This window comes from Paroedura picta, chromosome 7 (assembly GCF_049243985.1).
Source record: "Paroedura picta isolate Pp20150507F chromosome 7, Ppicta_v3.0, whole genome shotgun sequence".
In the NCBI taxonomy this organism is placed as follows: domain Eukaryota; kingdom Metazoa; phylum Chordata; class Lepidosauria; order Squamata; family Gekkonidae; genus Paroedura; species Paroedura picta.
This window is the reverse complement of record NC_135375.1, coordinates 2,744,378-2,763,568: the sequence shown is the minus strand read 5'-3', so window position 1 is coordinate 2,763,568 and position 19,191 is coordinate 2,744,378. Positions and strand designations below refer to the sequence as shown.

Genomic DNA, 19,191 nt, shown 5'->3' with positions numbered 1-19,191 from the left:
ATTATTATTATTATTATTATTATTATTATTATTATTATTATTACTTGCATTTATTACCCGCTCTCCCTCTTTGGAATGAGCCAAGATACATCAGAATAAAACATACACAAATGATTCTATATACCTTTATATAAATGCCGTTGACAATAAATAGTTAAACTCTAAAACAATTCCAAACTCAGTTACCTGTTTCTAAAATTACAATAGGAAGGAAGGTGAGAGGGGTGGAGGAGTCCTACCCGCCCAAGATGGTGCATAATCTGCCCTCTGAGAAAAGGGGGTCAGATAGAGAGAGAGCTCTTCCCACTCTGAATTGGTTGGGATGGTGCTTGCATGAGGCGTCCCTAAATATGGCCCCTACGGATTTTCCTCACCGCAAACAGAAAGCACAATAAGGGAGTGAGCTCCCCCTCACTGGCAGTCTTCAGGCAAAGGTTGGATACACACTTTTCTTGGATGCTTTAGGATGCTTTGGGCTGATCCTGCGTTGGGCAGGGGGTTGGGCTAGATGGCCTGTAGGGCCCCTTCCAGCTCTATGATTCTATGATTCTAAGTGGCCAGTTTTTAATTCGGAAAGGAGCACAGCTTGTGACTTCTCTAACCTAGGAAAGAAATGCCGTAATCGGGGCATTGATAGGGAAGCCAACTCAATCCAGGAGTGATTCAAATGGGTATCTGTGTTGGACTGAAGCAGCACAACAAAATCAGAGTCCAGGAGCAGCTTTAAGACCGAGAAAGATTTATTCAAGGTGCGAGCTTTCGAGTGCTTGCACTCGAAAGCTCGCACCTTGAATAAATCTTTCTCGGTCTTAAAGCTGCTCCTGGACTCTGGTTTTGTTTGGTCAATTCAGTAGTGTTTGTAGGCCTCAACCATAGCTCTGCTTCATGAGCCCCATGGAGCTGTCCAAGGTCCTGCAGGCCTCTGCTCTCATTCAGAAGAGCGTTGCCCCAGGCTCAGACCACGGCCGAAAAGTCCGAAAATGATCTCCTTGGGGCTGGGGACCCTAAGCAACATTTGGATGGCTCAATCTTCTTGCCCTTTTGGGAGCCTTACAGGAGGCCCCTCCTCCACATCTTATTGAGTTCTGAAAAGACTTCAACCTGCAGTCCCCCCACTTGTAGAGATACTTGGGTGGGTGGGGGGCAGGGGGAGAACACCATGCTGAGGGCCCATTTATGGTCGGACTCTGAGGGAAGTATTCAGTCCCTCAGGTCTGTCCATTTGGCTCTTACGGAAGATGACCGACAGGGTCTACTTTGAAAGAGTCAAGCTTCATGGCAGAGGGAGCATTTGAACCCAGCTCTTCCAAGAACTAATTTTACACCTGGATGTCTACTAAGCCTCTTGCGGTTCCAGGAATTGCCTCGGTTATTTCCCATCAAGCCTTTCACCACAGGCCCGGAAATCTTAAGGCCAACAGAGATTTACCAGATGCTGAATTTACTGAATGCCCATGACTGAAAATTTGGGCTGCCCAAAGAGATTCAGGTTTGTAAAAGGCTTTCAAGCCTGAACTCTTCCTAGAAGCTAAAATGACTCATCTCGGTCTACCGGACTTTGGTAAAATTCTGAGAAAACAAGTCACCCTGGAGGAGACTCATGCTAGGAAAAGCTGAAGGCTGCAGGAAAAGAGGAAGACCCACCAAGAGATGGATGGACTCCATCAAGGAAGCCATGGTCCTCAGTTGGCAAGACCTGAGCAAAGCTGCCAATGAAAGGATGTTTTAAAGGTCATTTATTCCATAAGGAACTCAATGGAAATTGTGGTGAAATGCCCTTTCCCCTTCCTGGCTATTTCAAAATGATCAGTGCCATCTTTGCTTTGGAGAAGAGAGAGGGGCAATGTTGATCACTTGGTTACCTCCCTTCCAATGCCAATTCTTCTGGCCAGGTAGCAGGTATCTGGAAGGGGGGGGAGGAGACTTCTCTCTTCCCAGAATCCCCTAGGACAGGGGTAGTCAACCTGTGGTCCTCCAGATGTCCATGGACTACATTTCCCATGAGCCCCTGCCAGCATTTGCTGGCAGGGGCTCATGGGAATTGTAGTCCATGGACATCTGGAGGACCACAGGTTGACTACCCCTGCCCTAGGACACAATGGAGCTTCCTGTGAAGGGGGCTGGGACTTCTTGTTCTTGCAGGAATCCAGGTGGGAGGGGACAGAGAGGTATATCTGCTGCTGACCACAGGAAGTGGGGTCTTGTTGCTTGCTGACCATCAAAGTAGGAAATTGCCCTGATTTGAGAAATGATCCACAACCATTTTGGGCCATGTGGCTGCTAGCTGAGCTGAGGAACATGCCACAGGCACAAGGAAACACTTAAGCCAGTTTCCTGCTCTATACCATCAGATCGGGTATGCTTTCGCAGAGGGACAGAAAAACTGCGTTTCACCCCATTTCTTTTGACTCATTTGATTAATTCTGCACTGCGCTAAAGGTTCGCTTATGATCCTTTTAATCCATCCTTTCTAAATTTGAAGCTGGTGATGGTTCTCTGACCCCATCAAACTCCCCTGTCTCAGAAATGCTAGTCCGGTGAAAGGGAAAGACCCAGAGTCAGGAGAGGAATCTACACAAGCAGCTACTCCTCTGGGGAGGGTGTACTCTGCAGCAAATTGTCCTCATGGTGTTCACGTGCTAGACTGTGGGAGACACAGGGGCATCACATTAGAAGTGGAACGGGCTATGGAAGTCCTGCTCCTCCCAGCAGGCAGCCCTGTACATGACCAGGTGGTGACGGCCGTTCAGAGGAACCCTTTTGCAGCCCTCCTGGAGTTGGCAACCCGTTTAAAAAGGGGGTGGGGAAGGCGGAACAGGGCCTGTTCCATCACAGCCCTTAACACACCCCAAAGGTCCTCATGCAGGGCCTGCCAACCCAGTTCGGGTCTCTTGCTGAAGCAGCGGGTATTGAATAGCCACCAACAGGGGGCATCCTATCATGGTATCCCTTGGTGGGGAAAGGTTAACATGGCACGTTTGTGAGATCCCTCAAACGTGCATCAGTCACGGAGGGTGCCACCTGTGGGGAGTGCCAGAGGAGCAAAAGATTTATTGGGGGAAAGTGTTAATACTAACGACCTGCATACTGCTGCACTCCAGCGTAGGCCTGCTGCAAGGGGTCAGCTGCGGTCGGACTCTGTGCTGCAAAGACACAAGAGAGAGAGAGAGAGGGGGGGAAGGAGAGTCATTAAAGGTATTGCTAACAACTGGAAAAATGCGGAAAATTTGGTGATAGATAAGATTCGGAATAAACTAGAGCAACTTATGGGTACTAGAATAAATAACGTACAATATAAGAATAATTCAAAGAGTCGGTCAAAGGAATGAATTTGATTTAGTTTGGGAAAATGTAATAGAATACCAAACAACAACAACAAATTTTAAATAGCAATGTTTGAAAGTTAATTGCGTAAATATATTAGTTTGTGTATTTAGTTAATCATATTGTGTTTGTTTTGTGGTTGTTAATTGGTTTTTCATTTTTTTTCTTTTGTCTACACAGTATTCGTGATGACACTGTTACTTTTTTTTACTTTCTATGTCTATTAAAATATATATACTTTTAAATTAAAGGTATCAGCCTTAAAAAAAAATTATGTATTTGTTAGGTTTTTTTAGCTGCCAGTCACCCAGAGGGTCTCGTGTTGACTTGGGGCCTTTTAATGACTTCATAATAAGTAAGTCCCAAACCCACAAAACCAATATGTAAGCTACCCTGAGCTTACAGGCACAACCCTAAGAGTGCAGCCCACAGTTCTCTTCAGGACCAATAAACAGGTGTCCCAGGCATTGGGATAAAACGGAAGTGAGTCTTCATTGAAGAAAATCAGGAAGCATCAAAAGGAGATTGTACACAGGCAAAACATGGTTGGAGAAAAGTTTGCCCTGAAAAGCCAGAACAATTATACCCTCATCCCTTTGGAAATTTTTAAACAAAAGCTAGAGAGCCATCTGACGGAGAGGCTGATCTCTGTGAAGGCTCAAGGGGGTGGCAGGTGACAGGGGAGGAGCGAGAGGGTTGTGAGTGTCCTGCATAGTGCAGGGGGTTGGACTAGAGGACCCTGGAGGTCCCTTCCAACTCTGTGATTCTATGATTCTATGATTCGAATGCGTCCCCAAATCTGCATAATATCCATTTCAACAGTCAATCAGTTCAATCAGTAACAGTGTAAAAAGAAGGGACAAATAGTCTGAGTAGCAACCAGGCATGGAAGTGTACTAGAAGGCTGTTTAAATTCTAACCAGGAACAACCATAGAATCATAGGATAATAGAGTTGGAAGGGACCTCCTGGGTCATCTAGTCCAACTCCCTGCAATATGCAGGACACTCACAAAGAGCCTTCTGATTGCCAGCTGCAAGGACATGGGGAGGTGTTCCTGTTAGGGGATACTACTTGGAGGAAGAGCCTTGTGAGAAATTCCCAGCTTTACTCAAGCCTCAGCTGGATGAGAGGTTTTCCCAGCCAGATATTCAACAGGCTCTAACCAGCCGGAAGGAATGGAGCTGCAGACAAACCCAAGCTTGTATTCCAAAGTTGTTGCAGGAGCTCTGCCCAGCCTCCAGCCTCATTCCTCTGCCCACCTGGCTAACCTGAGCAAAATTAAGCAATTCCAGCTGTGCTGGAAGAGAACTCCTGTTTAAAAGCACCACACCATATTAGCAAGACTTTTTGCCTTGTCAGCTCACATGAGCAAATTAAGCAATACCAGCTATGTGCTAGAGGAGCTCTCCAGTCTAAAAGGCACCACATTATGTTAGCAAGACAGTTGTTGACTGCAGAAGACTATGAGTCATCACAGAATGAGGACTGAGAGGGTGCTGACAGCCTATATTAACTTCCTTCCAGCAGAGAGCTGAAACCTGAGATCAACACAGGAGACAAAGGGAGTAGCTGGTGCCCTTCCCTTGCCTGGGGGAGATTGAGGGTGGGAGAAGGCTGAGGATAGGGCAACTTACCAGCAGTGGAGTCTTTCACAGAGACCAGTACCTCTTCCACCTGGCAAACAGCAGGAAGAGGAAGGAGAGGACAAATAAACCCCACAATTGGCCCCTCATTGGCATAGTGCTCTCTCCCTATTGGTGTCACAGTACCAGGAAGGGTCAATCAGGCAGGGAGTGAGTTGTCTGTATGTAATTTGAACTGATTGGCCCTTGTTGGCAAGTGCAATTTGAACTAATTGGCCCTCATTGGCAACACATGCAATCTGAACTGATTGGCCCTCATTGGCAGAGTGCAATTTGAACTGATCAGCCCTCGTTGGCAGAGTGATCTTTTCCTATTGGTGATATCCCCTCATGGAGAGCCAATCAGGTAAGGAGTGAGTTGTCTGCATGAAATTTGAGAGCCAGCTTGGTGTAGTGATTAGGAATGTGGACCTCTAATCTGGCATGCCAGGTTTGATTCCCCACTCCCCCACATGCAGCCAGGTGACCTTGGGCTCACCATGGCACTGATAAAACTGTTCTGACCGAGCAGTGATATCTGGGCTCTCTCAACCTCACCCACCCCACAGGGTGTCTATGGTGGAGAGAGGAGGGGTTGCTTTTAGGGTTGTGCGTTTTTGGGTCAAAATAGGCCAGTTTGCCAGGAAATCATTCTGAAGGTGGGGGCACCTTCTTTGGAAGTCCCTAAGACCCACCTTGAACTATACCAGAGTTTGAGGGGTGTAACTTACAGCCCCCGGGGGAAAGATGAGAAAGCAGGGATATCCAATGCAAGTCAATGGCGCCATTGACTTGCATTGGCGATTTGGTGATTCGGGTGATTTGGCATTTCGGCTGAACCAGGATCAATCTGAATCAATCGATTTCAAAACCAAAACCAAAACGGTCTGAATTGGCTTAACTTGAATCCGAAATAGTCTGAATTGGGCCCACCTTACACAACCCTAGTTGCTTTGGGGACTCCTTCGAGTAAAGAAAAGCGGCATCTAAGAATTAACTCTTCTTCTTCTTCTTCTTCTTCTTCTTCTTCTTCTTCTTCTTCTTCTTCTTCTTCTTCTTCTTCTTCTTCTTCTTCTTCTTCTTCTTCTTCTTCTTCTTCTTCTTCTCTTCTTCTTCTTCTTCTTCTTCTTCTTCTTCTTCTTCTTCTTCTTCTTCTTCTTCTTCTTCTTCTTCTTCTTCTTCTTCTTCTTCTTCTTCTTCTTCTTCTTCTTCTTCTTCTTCTTCTTCTTCTTCAGTAATCTCAGGGCTCTTTCAGCCCCACCTCCCTCACAGGGTGTCTGTTGTGGGGAGAGGAAAGGGAAGGAGCTTTGAGACTCATTTGGGTAGAAAAAAGTGGCATATAAGAACCATATACTCCACTTTTCACTACCCAAAGGAGTCTCAAAGCAGCTTTTAAATGCCTTCTCTCCTGCTCCCCACAACAGGGGGAGGCGATGCAGGTGATGCTGAGAGAGCTCTGAGAGAACTGAGCATCCCAAGGTCACCCAGCCGGCTGCATGTGGAGGAGTCCGACATGGTTCTCCAGATTAGAAGCCACCACCTTTAACTTCTACGCCACGCTGGTTCTCATTCTATCATTTAGCGGTGCTGTTTGGTGGCCTCTTTCTTTGAGCTCCTCTTTGGTCAGAGGTCGGCCATCTCAAGCATCAAGAGAAACGGGCATGTGTGAAATGCACGCTTGCCCTTTTATCTGCAGCAATAAAATACACAAAGGAAAACTTGGCTGGCCCTCTCTCTCCCCTCCAGTCACCTTGGCCCTAATATTTCACTTCTTGTTACGAGTTTCATTTGCGTTTATTGGTGCTGCACAGTTCTACATCGATGCAAACCCTCTAGCGATGTACTTTTAAGACCGTCCTTTCGGGAATACCGGAGGTCCCTCTCCCCTGATCTCCTTCTCCCGACTTCCCTCTTGCCTACAGAAGACTCTGGCACAGAGAGGGCAAAGTCAAAAAGAAATGCCAGATGCCCTTGGCTTGCCATAGAAGAGGCCGCTGGTACAGGGGGTTGCTGATTGCCTGCTGTGTTGTTCAAAGCCTGCCTGTTCCACCGAACTACGAAGAAACGCACATTGCAGGAAGGCGTTTCTGGCTCCGGGCTAGCTGAAGCCCACTCATGGCAATATGGAGGCATGAGGTTGTCTTCTACTGAAGCACGCTCTTGTTCACTCAAGGTGAGTATTGTCTACTCTGGCAGTGGCTCTCCAGGGTCTCAAGCAAAGGTCTTCCCCATGATCTACTGCCTGGCCCTTTCAACTGGAGATGCCGGGGATTGAACCTGGGACCTTCTGCATGCCAAGCAGAGGCTCTTCCACTGAGCCAGGGTCTCAGGTCAAGGTCTTGCCCATCCCCTCCTGCCTGATCCTTTCAGCTGGAAATGTCAGGGATTGAACCTGAGACTTCATGCATGAAAGCAGAAGCTCTACCATGGAGCCTCAGACCCTTCCCAACATGCACATGAAGCTGCCTTGTCCTGAATCAGACCCTTTGCCCATCACATCCCATATTGTCCACCCTGGCTGGCAGCAGCTCTCCAGAGTCTCAGAGGGAGATCTTTCCCATCACCTCCTGCCTGGTCCTTTTAACTGGTGATGCTGGGGATTGAACCAGGGACCTTCTGCAGGCCAAGTATATGCTCTACTAGTGCGCCACTGAGGTCTTTCCCATCACCTCCTGCCTGGTCCTTTTCACTGGAGGTGCTGCCTGGGATTGAACCTGGGACCCTGTGCATGCAAAGCAGAGGCTCTGCCACTGAGCAACAGCTTCTCCCGTGTGAAATCTTTAAGCATGCTTGGAGAGCGACTGGTGCACAGTCAAAGAGAGACCTGGCTCTTCTGACTGCATATCCTGACGAGAGACAGAGGGAGTACAGCGTGCCCTAATGGGGGGTGCCCGATATTTTGGAGCCTGCGGACAATTTTAGAATTCTGAAAGAGGGCAGCAGGGGGGCGAGCACAATCCCAAAAGGGCTGCCACAGGAGGTGGCCCCATCCACCAAGTGTTGGGGGTGGGGGAGCGATGTTATACATTGCTTTAAGAGCAACTGTTCAACATTTCAGGCAAAAGCTCACACCTGGAACGTCAGTCGGATCTCCAGTGGCCAATTAGAAGCCCGCTGGGCCAAAAATATCCCACTTGGCCCCTCCTACTTTTCAAAACACTAGGTAGGTGTCCTGACAGGTAACAGTATGCCCTGTGCTGCCCTGAACATGATGCAGAATAATCAGGATCTTGCCCAGCCCTGATCTGCTAAGAGGGAGGTGAGTCGTAACCATTCATGCTGGCCAGAGGTAAAATTCTCTCCCTTAATTCCGTCTTTTCCGTAACCCTGTGGGATAGAGCCTCTCTCTGACATAGTCCCCCCTTTTGCAAGGCTATCGTGGCCAAGAGGACACGGGGTGACCATGGGCAAATCACCTTCCATAAACATGGAGACATAAAACCAGCCAGTGACCTCTTCCAAGACCATAAATATAAATTTAAGCAAAGACAGCCGCTTACTCATTAGGCGGGAGTCAAGGAACAACTCTCAAGTCCTTCAAAGAAAGTCGATCCGTTCAGGTCACTTCCCCCCCCCCAGTCTCTGCCCAGCCCCCCCCCCAAGTCAGCGCTTCACCTGATAGGCAGCTGCCGGCAAAACCTCTGCTCAGATAGGTAAAAGCGAGGGGGGAGAGACAGGAAAAATGGCCTGTTTCCCACTGCATGGTTGTTCCTGGTGATCATGAGGTTATAGAGATGCCAGCCTCCAGGTGGGGCCTGGGGGTCCCCTGGAATTCCAGCTCATCTCCAGGTAACAGAGCTCAGTTCCCCTGGAGGAAAGGGCTACTTGGGAGGGGGATGGAGGGATGCCAGCCTCCAGGTGGGGCCTGGGGGTCCCCTGGAATTCCAGCTCATCTCTAGACTACAGAGATCAGTTCCCCAGGAGAAAATGGATGCTTTGGAGGGGGGTGGGGCTTGTATCCCACTCTGTGGCCTTGTATCCCACTGGGATACCTGTCCTCCCCAGGATACATTCCCCAAACCTCCAGGAGCTTCCAAATCTGGATCTAAGAACTCAACCCCCACATCCCCCACCCTAGGAGGTTATCAGGAACACACCAGCCCCACTGAAAACTTTTAGAGACGCTGCCCAACATCGCTATGGCAGAACTCACGTTTATGCAAGAAATATTTTTATAATTCTGAATGTAAAGTGATCTGTTTCTACTTTTTAAAAAACTACTGCTTACATTGCCCTGAGACAGCTGGCTCAGGCTGGCTTGGTCTTGCTAAGCAGAGCTGGGCCTGGTTAGTACTTGGGTGGGGGGCCACTGAGGTAGTGCAGGGTTGCTGGGCAGAGGCAGGCAGGTATGCCTTTTGGCCAGACCGGTTGGCTCAGGCTAGCCTGATCTCATCAGATCTCAGAAGCCAAGCAGGGTCAGCCCAGGGACATCTGCCTGGCCTCAACCAGGGCCAGGGCCTTTTTGCCCTTGGCCCCAACCCGGTGGAATGAGCCCCTGGAAGAGCTGAGGGTCCCGACGGAGCTATCTAGGTTCTGCAGGGCCTGCAAGATGGAGCTCTTCCGCCAGGCATTTGGTTGAGGCCGGGGGTGGGGGTGGGGGTGGGGATGACCGGAGTTGCGATCTGTGGGTCCCACCCCACTTTGAAGCTGCTGGTTAGCACTGACGTTAAAACCCCTAAGTTACATCTATTTGAAGCCGCATCATCGTCTTGGCTGGAAGAGTGGAGTTGGGCCTCTGGCCCTATTAAGAGTTATTCCGCCATCTTGAGATGATTGATATTGGGGTTTTGCTGTATCGGTTTTAATGTTTTATTTATTTATTTATTTATTTATTTATTTAGATTTATATACCGCCCTCCCCGAAGGCTCAGGGCGGTTTACATTAAAACTAATCAACGATACATGAAACAGTCTTCGTTAAAACATACAGTAATTAATAACAGTGGTTGTAACCATATAACAGAATAATGTAACAGTATAACAATATAATAAAATAATATAACGATGGAACGGTGCAATACCACAACAGGTCCAGAGCGCTCTGGTGGAGTTCTGGGAGGAAGGGGGGAGATGGGGGGAGGGGGGGAGCGGGGGAGCAGAGTTTGATGGGTATTTGGTGTTCTGATTTTATATTGTAAGCTGCCATGAGACGACATTGTTCAAGAGTGGCGGGGTGTAAATAAAAGCATAAATAAATAAATGTTTTATGCAGTAGGGACATTCCAGGAGATTTGGAGTGGGTGATGGAGGCTTGGGAGACCAGGGGTTGGGAGGGACTTCGACCACACGCAGTGCTGTAGGGTCCACTCTCCAAAGCAGCCATTTTATCCAGGGGAACTGTTCTCTGCCATTGGGAGATCGGATATAAATCTGGTAGATCTCCAGGTCCCACCTGGAGGTTGGCGACATTATGGTACATGGATGGGACATGACCAGCGAAGTTGCTATGCCAAGGCAGGCAACAGCAGAAGTCCGGCAGCACCTTAAAGTCCAGTAGTGACCCTTAGACTGTAGGAATCGTGTCGGACTTAAATTAAAGACTCAAAGTTTGCAATTCCAACCTGGGAAATCCCTGGAGGTTTGTGGGTGGAACAGGGAATTCAGCAGGGTTGTGGGGTTTTAAGCAGCCCTCCCCGCTCCCCCAGGGGACCTGGTCTCTGTCTTCCGGAGATCATTTTTGCTTCTGGTAGAAGTCCAGGCCCTAGCTGGAGATTAGCAGCCCCTCCTTCTTTGGTCATGGTTTATTCACTGAACATATCACTGAGTAAACATGCATAGGGTAGCTTCGTCCACAGGTTGACTACCTCTGCTCTAGAACAGGGGTAGTCAAACTACACCCCGCCAGATGTCCATGGACTACAATTCGCATGAACTATTGCCAGCGAATTCATGGGAATTGTAATCTGTGGACATCTGGAGGGCCGCAGTTTGACTACCCCTGCTCTAGAACTTAAAACGCTCTATAGTTTTTTTTTAAATTTATTATTAATAAATTTATACCCCACTCCTCCCAACGTTGGCTCTGGGTGGCTTACAAACACAATAGCCCAATAATACAATAAAACCAATAATCAATAATCTCCCCAGTTAAAACATAAGGGCAATCAAGCCCCCAAACAATAACACGATGGTGGCCAAAAGACCAAAAATAACTCCCCAACTCCTAGCCCACCGGGCATATCCATGATGTGAAAATGGTGTGCAAATTTTCGAGTGTCCAATGATGTCACCCTCAATTTTTCCCCCCAGTTGGAATGTTCACCAATGTCACATCTGGTAAGTCACATAACGGATGTTTTAGAATCTCCCAAAACTCTATGGTAAAACCATAGAGTCTGTGTAAATTTTAGAGCATTGAGCGATGTCCGGCACCCTCCCCAACTTCCCCTAGGGGTTGCCGGCTGATGCCTGCCTGCCCTATGGCCATGTCATGAGGATGTCCAAGTTCCAGGCCGCTCTGGTGAGCCGGCAGCTGTTTGGGAGCCTTGAGGGCAGCTGCCGGACCCCCGGAAGCTGCCCCGGCAAGGTCAGGCTCGAAATAAATAAAGGAGGGAGTGAGGGGGAGGGCCGGCATCCCCTTCTGCTTAAATCCAATTTACATCGCTCTCCCCAAGCCTAATCTATATCCATAATTATATAATTTGGTACCACAAGCTTGGTGAGAGGCTGTATGAAATTTATGTAGATTAAAATTCATGGGTGCCATCCTTTGGATCCTGTCTTATGAAGATTGATTAGGACAGCTGATGCAGTGATTAAAGAAGTGCGCGTTTACTCTGGTAATTAATTAGGCATTCAGACACAACAATAATGACGCCTACGGAAGGAACGAGCTGAGCCGGCAGAAAATGGCGGCCGCAGCCCTCGGCTGGCAGGGGCCGCCGGATCCGGTTTCCCCGGGGCTAGACCCGGGGGGGGAGAAGGGGGGGAAATATGGCTAGACGCTCTCAGATGTTGTGGGCTCTACCTCCTGGAGCAGCCATTTAGGGGTTGTGCCCACCAACCACTTTGGGGCACAATTCAGAAAGAATGGTGGGCTTCAAAAAGTTGGGTACCCCTAGTTTGGTGTAGCAGTTAGAAGAGCGGACTTCTAATCTGGCATGCCGGGTTCGATTCTGCCCTCCAGCTGGGTGACCTTGGGCTTGCCACGGCACTGAGAAAACTGTTCTGACCAGGCAGTGATATCAGGGCTCTCTCAGCCTCACCCACCCCACAGGGTGTCTGTTGTGGGGAGAGGAATGGGAAGGCGACTGGAAGCCGCTTTGAGCCTCCTTCGGGTAGAGAAAAGCAGCATATAAACACCAACTCTTCGGGCCATTTCGCACGGGGATCTTTGTTGCAAATTGTTTGCGGAATGAAAAATCGCCATTTAAAATAGTGGAATTCGTCGTTTTGCACACCTGGCTTTGTAGTGGAATCAGTTGCGTTTTTTAGCGTTTCCCACAGGCTTCCGGTCTCGGCAGAAATCGCTAGAAAGGAAGCGCTATTGCCAAGCTCGTCCCACCACTGGCCGTCAAGCAGCCAATGGGCAGCCGTTAGCATGCTCCCAAACAGCCGCTTTCCCTTTAAGAAAGGTTTTTTAAAAAAAACACAGACCCATAGCAACGAATCTGTGTAGATTCGTTGCTATGGAGTGACCCATCCAGCTGCCTAATGTGAGCTGTCGTTTGATTGTATGATCGTTTGCACGCTGCCTCGAGTGATAAAAAAAAATCCCCCCCCCCTTCTCACGGGCTCGATTTTCGGCTGAATTTATGTGTAAAAAATAAAGGGACTTTATTTCAGCAAACGGGCTTTTAAGTGGTTTGTGCTTAGTGACTAAAGGTGAAGGACTGAAGCCAAGGAAGCCTCTAAACAGAAAGAGGCTCGCCGGTGCGTTTATCCCCGCTCGCTCCGAGAAAAGAAAATGGCGATCGCTTCGCCGGAAGTTTGGAGGAGAGAGCCAGGGGGAGGGACTTTGAAGAACCAGCAACAATGGTAACGCACAGGTCTTTAGCGCTAGTGTTGCAGATTGGTTGCAGGAGTGTATCGCTATCCGGAGGGTGAATCCACTTTTCTGGATTCCCCTGAAAGCGCTAAAACGAAGCGCTTATTGCTGATCGGTTTCAGGAGTGTTGCAGATTGTCTACGACGTCGTGGGTAATGCCAAATTAGTAGCGTTTTCAATTAGCAACCATTGTGCTATTTTTAAGCCGTGCGAAATGGCCCTTCTTCTTCAGTGATATCAGGGCTCTCTCAGCCTCACCCACCTCACAGGGTGTCTGTTGTGGGGAGAGGAAAGGGAAGGCGAATGGAAGCCGCTTGGAGACTCCTTCGGGTAGGGAAAAGCGGCATACAAGAACCAACTCTTCTTCTTCTTCTTCTAATGCAGGGCCAGAAAATGGGTATAATAATAATAATAATAATAATGATGATGATGATGATGATGATAATTTTGAAAAGATAATAATCAACAGCAACTTTTTTTTACAATACAAACATCAGAACAATGTGGCATTCTAGGTGTGTGTGTGTGTGTGTGTGTGTGTGGGAGGATTTTTTTATTGCCAGGAGCCATGTTGGATTGTTTTATGTATGTTTTTTCCCCCCTGGTATTTTTTCTTGGGGTTTTACAGAAATGTCATCCTCCATGAGCTGTTAGTGGGAGTGGTGGGCTACAAAATAAAATAAATAAATAAATCTCTCACAATTTTGGAGCTCTTTCCCCAGGCCTATGGTTGAGGCCAGAAATCCACACCCTGAGATATCGGTCTCCCCACTTGAAACATCCACGGACGGGCAACCCTTCCTTGCTTTGATCAATCCCCACAGGGTGATGATAACAGGAGGCAGTTTTTATGTAGGACCTGCTGATTTATTGGTTTATGGTTCAACGTGTCGTTCTAAAATGCTGTTAACCGTCCCGAGCTGACAGGTATGAGGCGGCAGACAAATGAAATATTTATTTAGTTTATTGATTTATTGCACCAGTAGAACAGAGATTACTGGCCAATCGGACCCGGATGTTAAAAAAAACCTCTCCCTTGACCTGATGTACATGCTGTTAATTTATTATTTACTTTATTATTTATTAGTTGAATTTATAGACCTTTGCTCCTGAACCAGCCATCTCACGGTGGTTAACAACAAAATATAAATTAAGATATAATTTTCTACCACAGCGAAAACATAAAATCCACCCCTCTCCCACCACATAGTCCCCTGCCATATTTTTCAGGGTTGGTGTTTTGATGAGGGGTCTGTCATGTAGAATTGCTGGGTCTTTCCTGGCAACCAGTAGGCAGGGGTGGGTTGGGGGAGGCTCACCTGGTGTGAGGGGCAGGCCGAGGCTTTGTTGCCAGTGAAATAGTGACATCACTTCCGGCATGCACCAGAAGTGATGTCATCCCATTGCTGGTGTCATGGTGACGCTCTGGTATTTGAACAAAACTCTGTGGTAAACATGGCTTCGACCAAACAGTTTTTATCCAATACCAGAGCATTACCATCATGCTGGCAATGTAGTGACATCACTTCCTGTATACACTGGACGTGATATTGTCATGTGATTGGCAACAATGGCACAGGCCTCCTTCCCCTGCTGGTAAGTACCCTGGACAGCTAGCTGGTGTCACTCGAATCACCCCTGGCAAGAGGCAATCAGTTCAATGTTATCATGGAGAATTTCCAAATTCTGTTTATTTTCAGGCGGGCAGCCATCTTGGTCTGAAGCAACAGAATAACGTTTGAATCCAAAGATTCATTCTGGGTATAAGCTTTCGCCTGTATGTGCACTCCTGCAGAACAATGTTTGAGTCCAGAGGCTCCCTGAAGACCAACCAAGTTTAATTCTGGGTATAAGCTGAAGAATTAAAAACTTGGATGGTCCAGAAATGCCCCTGGACTTAACCATTATTGTCTTGATTGAGTAGTTCCCCCTTTTTCTTCCCAGCTCATGCTGTCCGACTCCATTTTGATGGGTTTTAGTTTTATATCTCATGGCCGTTTTTAATAGAATGGTTGCAGCCCATGAAATGTTGTCAATCAATCAATCAATCTTCGATTTCAATATGAAATCTGCTCTGGAGAGACAGACGTATTAGGCACCTTGGCACCTCTGCCAACTAAGCAAGCGACTATCCCAAACTCAATCGGTCCACAATGCCATGAGACTGTGAGCATAACCCAAGGCCACTGAAAGGGCCATAGAGAATGACGTTGGCATGACAGAAAGGCAGAATGATACAAAGGCCAGACTGGTCTCTCCTACCTGGGTAAGGATGGATGCCGTTGGCAAAGACAGCTTCTGCAGCGGGCTGCCCGTTAGCTTGTGGCGGAAGGCCAGTGAAACCGTTTACCCCAATAGGAGAAGGGATGCTAGGCACGGCTGATGCAGTGATGCCTGGAGGCGTGCTGCCACCTAGAGGAGGGGAGGAGGAAACACAAGGAAGGTGATTAATTCTATAGATCAGGGAGAGCAAGTAGTGCGCCCCACCCTAGCTCCAGGTTTTACAGGGGGTGGCGCCTGGAGAGGGCGGGATTTGGAGAGGGATCTCAGCAGTCCACCCTCCCAAGCTACCACTGTTTCTCAGGAGAACTGCTACATTTGTCAACTCTTGGTTGGGAGATTATGGAAGGGCAGAGTTGGGGGCGTCAGGATTTCAGCATGGTATTGATAGGCCAGAGTGGAGCCATTTTAAATCTATTTAAGCTTAGAGCCACTTCACGTGGCTTCAATCAGCTTAAGCAAGCTGTGTCCAGCACACATGTACAGCTGAATGTATCAGCCGGTATGCTGGAGACTAAAAACCATTGTTCTGTGTTAGACAGAACATATTCAAGGCTACAGCATCTGCTAGAAGATAGCTGAGACTGTAGCCATAAGAATGCAGTTGGCGTAGATTTCTTTCAGTGAATCTGCAAGGTAAATGTGTACCAGAACATAGAGGCAGTGGGCAGGCCGACCCTGGATAATGGCCAATGATCCCTGTTATAGTGGGAGCATGGTGCATAGATGCAAAGGAGCCATGTGCAGAAGCTGTATAACCAAAAGGTGATTGGTGCATGCTTGAGAAGGTATTTCCCATACTGCTGTAACACTTCATGCCACAGTGCAGAGATTCCCAACCAGGGGCCCCGGACCCCCGAGGGTCCGTTGGAGCTCCGGAGGGGGCCTGTGGCCTGTCCCCTCCTGCCTTAATGGACTCAGCCACAAACTAGGAGATGGGACTCTTCCATTGTTCCCCCTCCCACATTCTCGGGGTTTCTGTGCTGGGGGGAGCGGAGCCCAGACACTTGCTCCTGTCTTAAGCTGCCTCCTGTCCTTTGCCCCCACCGGTGCTGTTTGACCCTTCCCATTAACGCTGGTGGTGAGGGGCATTTCCGGTGGCATGTCAATTCCAGGGACATGACAGGGAGGCGTGGCCAGCTGGCATGACTTCCGGGGTTCCTTGAAGCCTCAAAAATTATTTCAGGAACTCTTACACGGCCCAAAGCTTGAACAAGGCAGCCATGGCCTCTCGGATGGACCTTCTGGCTGTTTGGTTGGGGTGACCCTTTGACTGCAATCGGCAGTCTCTCGGTGGTGCTATGGTTAGAGCAAGGCCACGCCAGGCCACGGTTCTATCTGGGCCATGGCATCGTGCCTGAGTCCGCCCTCCAAAGCTGCCATTTTCTTACAGGCAACGGATCTCTGTTGCCTGGACAGCAGCTGTAATCCGGGGAGATTTCCCAGCCGGCTAGTCCTCATGAGGGCCTTACCTGAGGTGGGGGTCATGGGCGTGGCGGTGAGGCCGTTCATGTTCATGGCTGCCATCTGCTGCATCTGAGCCGCCGCAAAAGCGGCCATGGGGTTTAGGTACCCGCCTTGAGCCACGGACGCCATAATAGCTGCTTGCTGCTGCATCAGCTGGAACAAAGAGAACAGGGAAAAAATATCTCGGCTTCACCGGCCGGGCAGCCCCCCGGCATGGGGTTCCCATCACCACCATGGCCTCAAGAAGAAGAACTGCGTTTTATACTCTGCTTTTTACTCCCCAAAGGAGAATTAAAGCGGCTTACAACTGCCTTCCTTTCCTCTCGCCACAACAGGGGTAGGTGGGGCTGAGGGAGCTCTGAGAAGACTGCTCATTGGGAACAGTTGTAACAGGACTGTGACTAGCCCAAAGTCACCCAGCTAGCGGCATGTGGGGGAGTGGGCCGGCCAGATCAGAGCCACTGCACCAAGCTGGCTCTTAGCAGTTAGCTGAATGTGATGGGCAACCTGGCATTTGAATGTCTTTATGTGGTTCCTGATGGGCCGGGTTAATCGGGGGGGGGGGGGGGCTGCTGAAGAACTGGTGGAAAAAGGAACAGAGAGAAAAGGCCTCATGCCTGATGGACCTCGCAGCCCCTGGTATTTTCCTCTTTGCTCCGTGTTGGTCTGTTCCATTGGCACAACCCGTACGTTTCAGATGCTCTCCCAACAAAAGAACTGCACCGATTTTAAACCCGGCAGAATCGCTCCGCTCCGGCTTGGCTTTTCAATCCAAAATAATAAATATTCCTCTTGGAACTGCCCCCTTGTGGCGACTGCTGGGATCTACCCAGCTGAGGACCCCCGATTGGTCTCCAGTAAGGGATCCGGCACTGTTTGTTTTCTGAGCCCTTGCTCTACGTGGTAAATACCAGCTGTTAACCACCAGCGTGTGTTGATTCTTGAGCCTGCCTTCGTCGAAAAGGGCTCCTCGTGAGACTGGCACAATCCCTCCCAACGACGGATCGGAAATAAACACAGCAAGCCGTTCGGGGCCCTCGGTTGGCACGCCTGGCACAGCAGTGAAGATTTCTCTCTCCTCTCCCACCCTCCGGTCTCTGATTTTAAGCCATTTCCCAAAGATAAAGGGTTGGCTTGCTGAGCAACAGGGCCGGACTTATGGCAGACAGACCGAAGTGGTTCGTCGAGTTAGTCTTTCTGTTGCAGAGTAAAAGACAGAGAGTCTGAATGACAAGCAAGGAGCATTTGTGAGTCACCGCTCACTTCTGCGGAGACGGCGAGGATGTGCGTCCGTCAGTCCTTATATCTTGGGGCGTGGACAGATGGGCTCACGGTCTCACCGTCTTTGAAGATGCGAGCAGGGAATTGGGAAAACTCACACCCTGCCACAAAATGTGTTTGTCTAATTGTGCTGTTGGACTCTTTCTCATTCTACTGTTCCAGTGCAGGAATCTCTGAATTTTAAACCTGTGGCCATTCAGGTCCTGAAACAATCTCAGTTCAGGAACTAATTAAGAACATAAGAGCATCAGAAGAAGAAGAGTTGGTTCTTATATGCCGCTTTTCCCTACCCGATAGAGTCTCTAAGCGGCTTACAATCGCCTTCCCTTTCCTCTCCCCACAACGGACACCCTGTGAGGGAGGGGAGGATGAGAGAGCTCTGATAGAACTGTTCTGGGAGAACAGCATTATCAGGGCTGTGACTAGCTCAAGGTCACCCAGCTGGCTGCTTGTAGAGGAAGAGTGGGGAATCAAACCTGGCTCTCCAGGATTATAGGCTTCTGCTCTTGACCACCCCACCAAGCAGGCTCCTGAGAAAATCCCTGATAGATCAGACTAGGGGTCCATCAAGTCCAGCATCCTCTCTCACACAGTGGCCAGCTAGATGACCCGGAGGTCCGTCCAACACCAGGTCTTAAAAGCCGAGGCCTTCCCCTGATGTTGCCTCCCTGCTTTGGGATCCAGAGGATGAGTACCCCTGAATGTGGACGTTCTCAGTCGCCATGGCTAGTAGCCAATGACAGATCTGTCCTTCATGACTCTGTCTAATCCCCGTTTTTAAGCCATTTATGTGTGCGGCCATCATTACATCCTCTGGCAGCCAATCCGATGTTTTCATGACTCGCTGCGAAAAGGAACTGGATCCCTCCCACCCTACTATTCTTCTAGGAAATCCAGGGGTGGAAACCTGACAGCTTATAGTCCCCCCAATTGGGGAGGATGAAATTAAAGTCAGGGAACACCTGATGTTCGGGGGGATATGGCGTGGGAAAGCCGAGGTAAACACCCCTCCCTCCCCCCGCCTGGAAGTTATTTGACACAGACTAAGATCTCAATGAATACCTCCTTGGCCGGCTATCCTAAATGGCTCAGTAGCTCCAGACTGGTAGTTCTCACCCGGTTAGAGCATCTACTAGGCCTGCAGAAGTCACCTGAAGGCCAGCAAAGTTATAGATTTCTAATCTTTTTTTTTTTTATGCTCCTGTGGGTGTTGTGAGTGTGCAGAATA

At 48.9% G+C, this 19,191-nt stretch overlaps 1 protein-coding gene across 11 annotated transcripts in view; it reads right to left on the bottom strand.

The window, feature by feature from the left end:
• CELF4 (CUGBP Elav-like family member 4) overlaps positions 1-19,191 on the bottom strand; it is a 725,765-nt gene that overhangs the window by 54,986 nt on the left and 651,588 nt on the right. For 6 of the 11 annotated variants that reach the window (XR_013232951.1, XM_077346537.1, XM_077346528.1 and 3 more), the window contains 3 exons: positions 16,688-16,835; positions 15,198-15,347; positions 3,078-3,143 (listed from right to left, as the gene is read on the bottom strand). Coding sequence is in view for 10 of the 11 variants with exons in the window: in XM_077346537.1 (XP_077202652.1) it covers positions 3,078-3,143; positions 15,198-15,347; positions 16,688-16,835 (364 nt within the window). In the remaining variant the exon portion in view is untranslated. The remainder of the gene's footprint in view (positions 1-3,077; positions 3,144-15,197; positions 15,348-16,687; positions 16,836-19,191) is intronic. The other 5 variants (XM_077346529.1, XM_077346538.1, XM_077346534.1 and 2 more) reach the window with 1 other exon arrangement.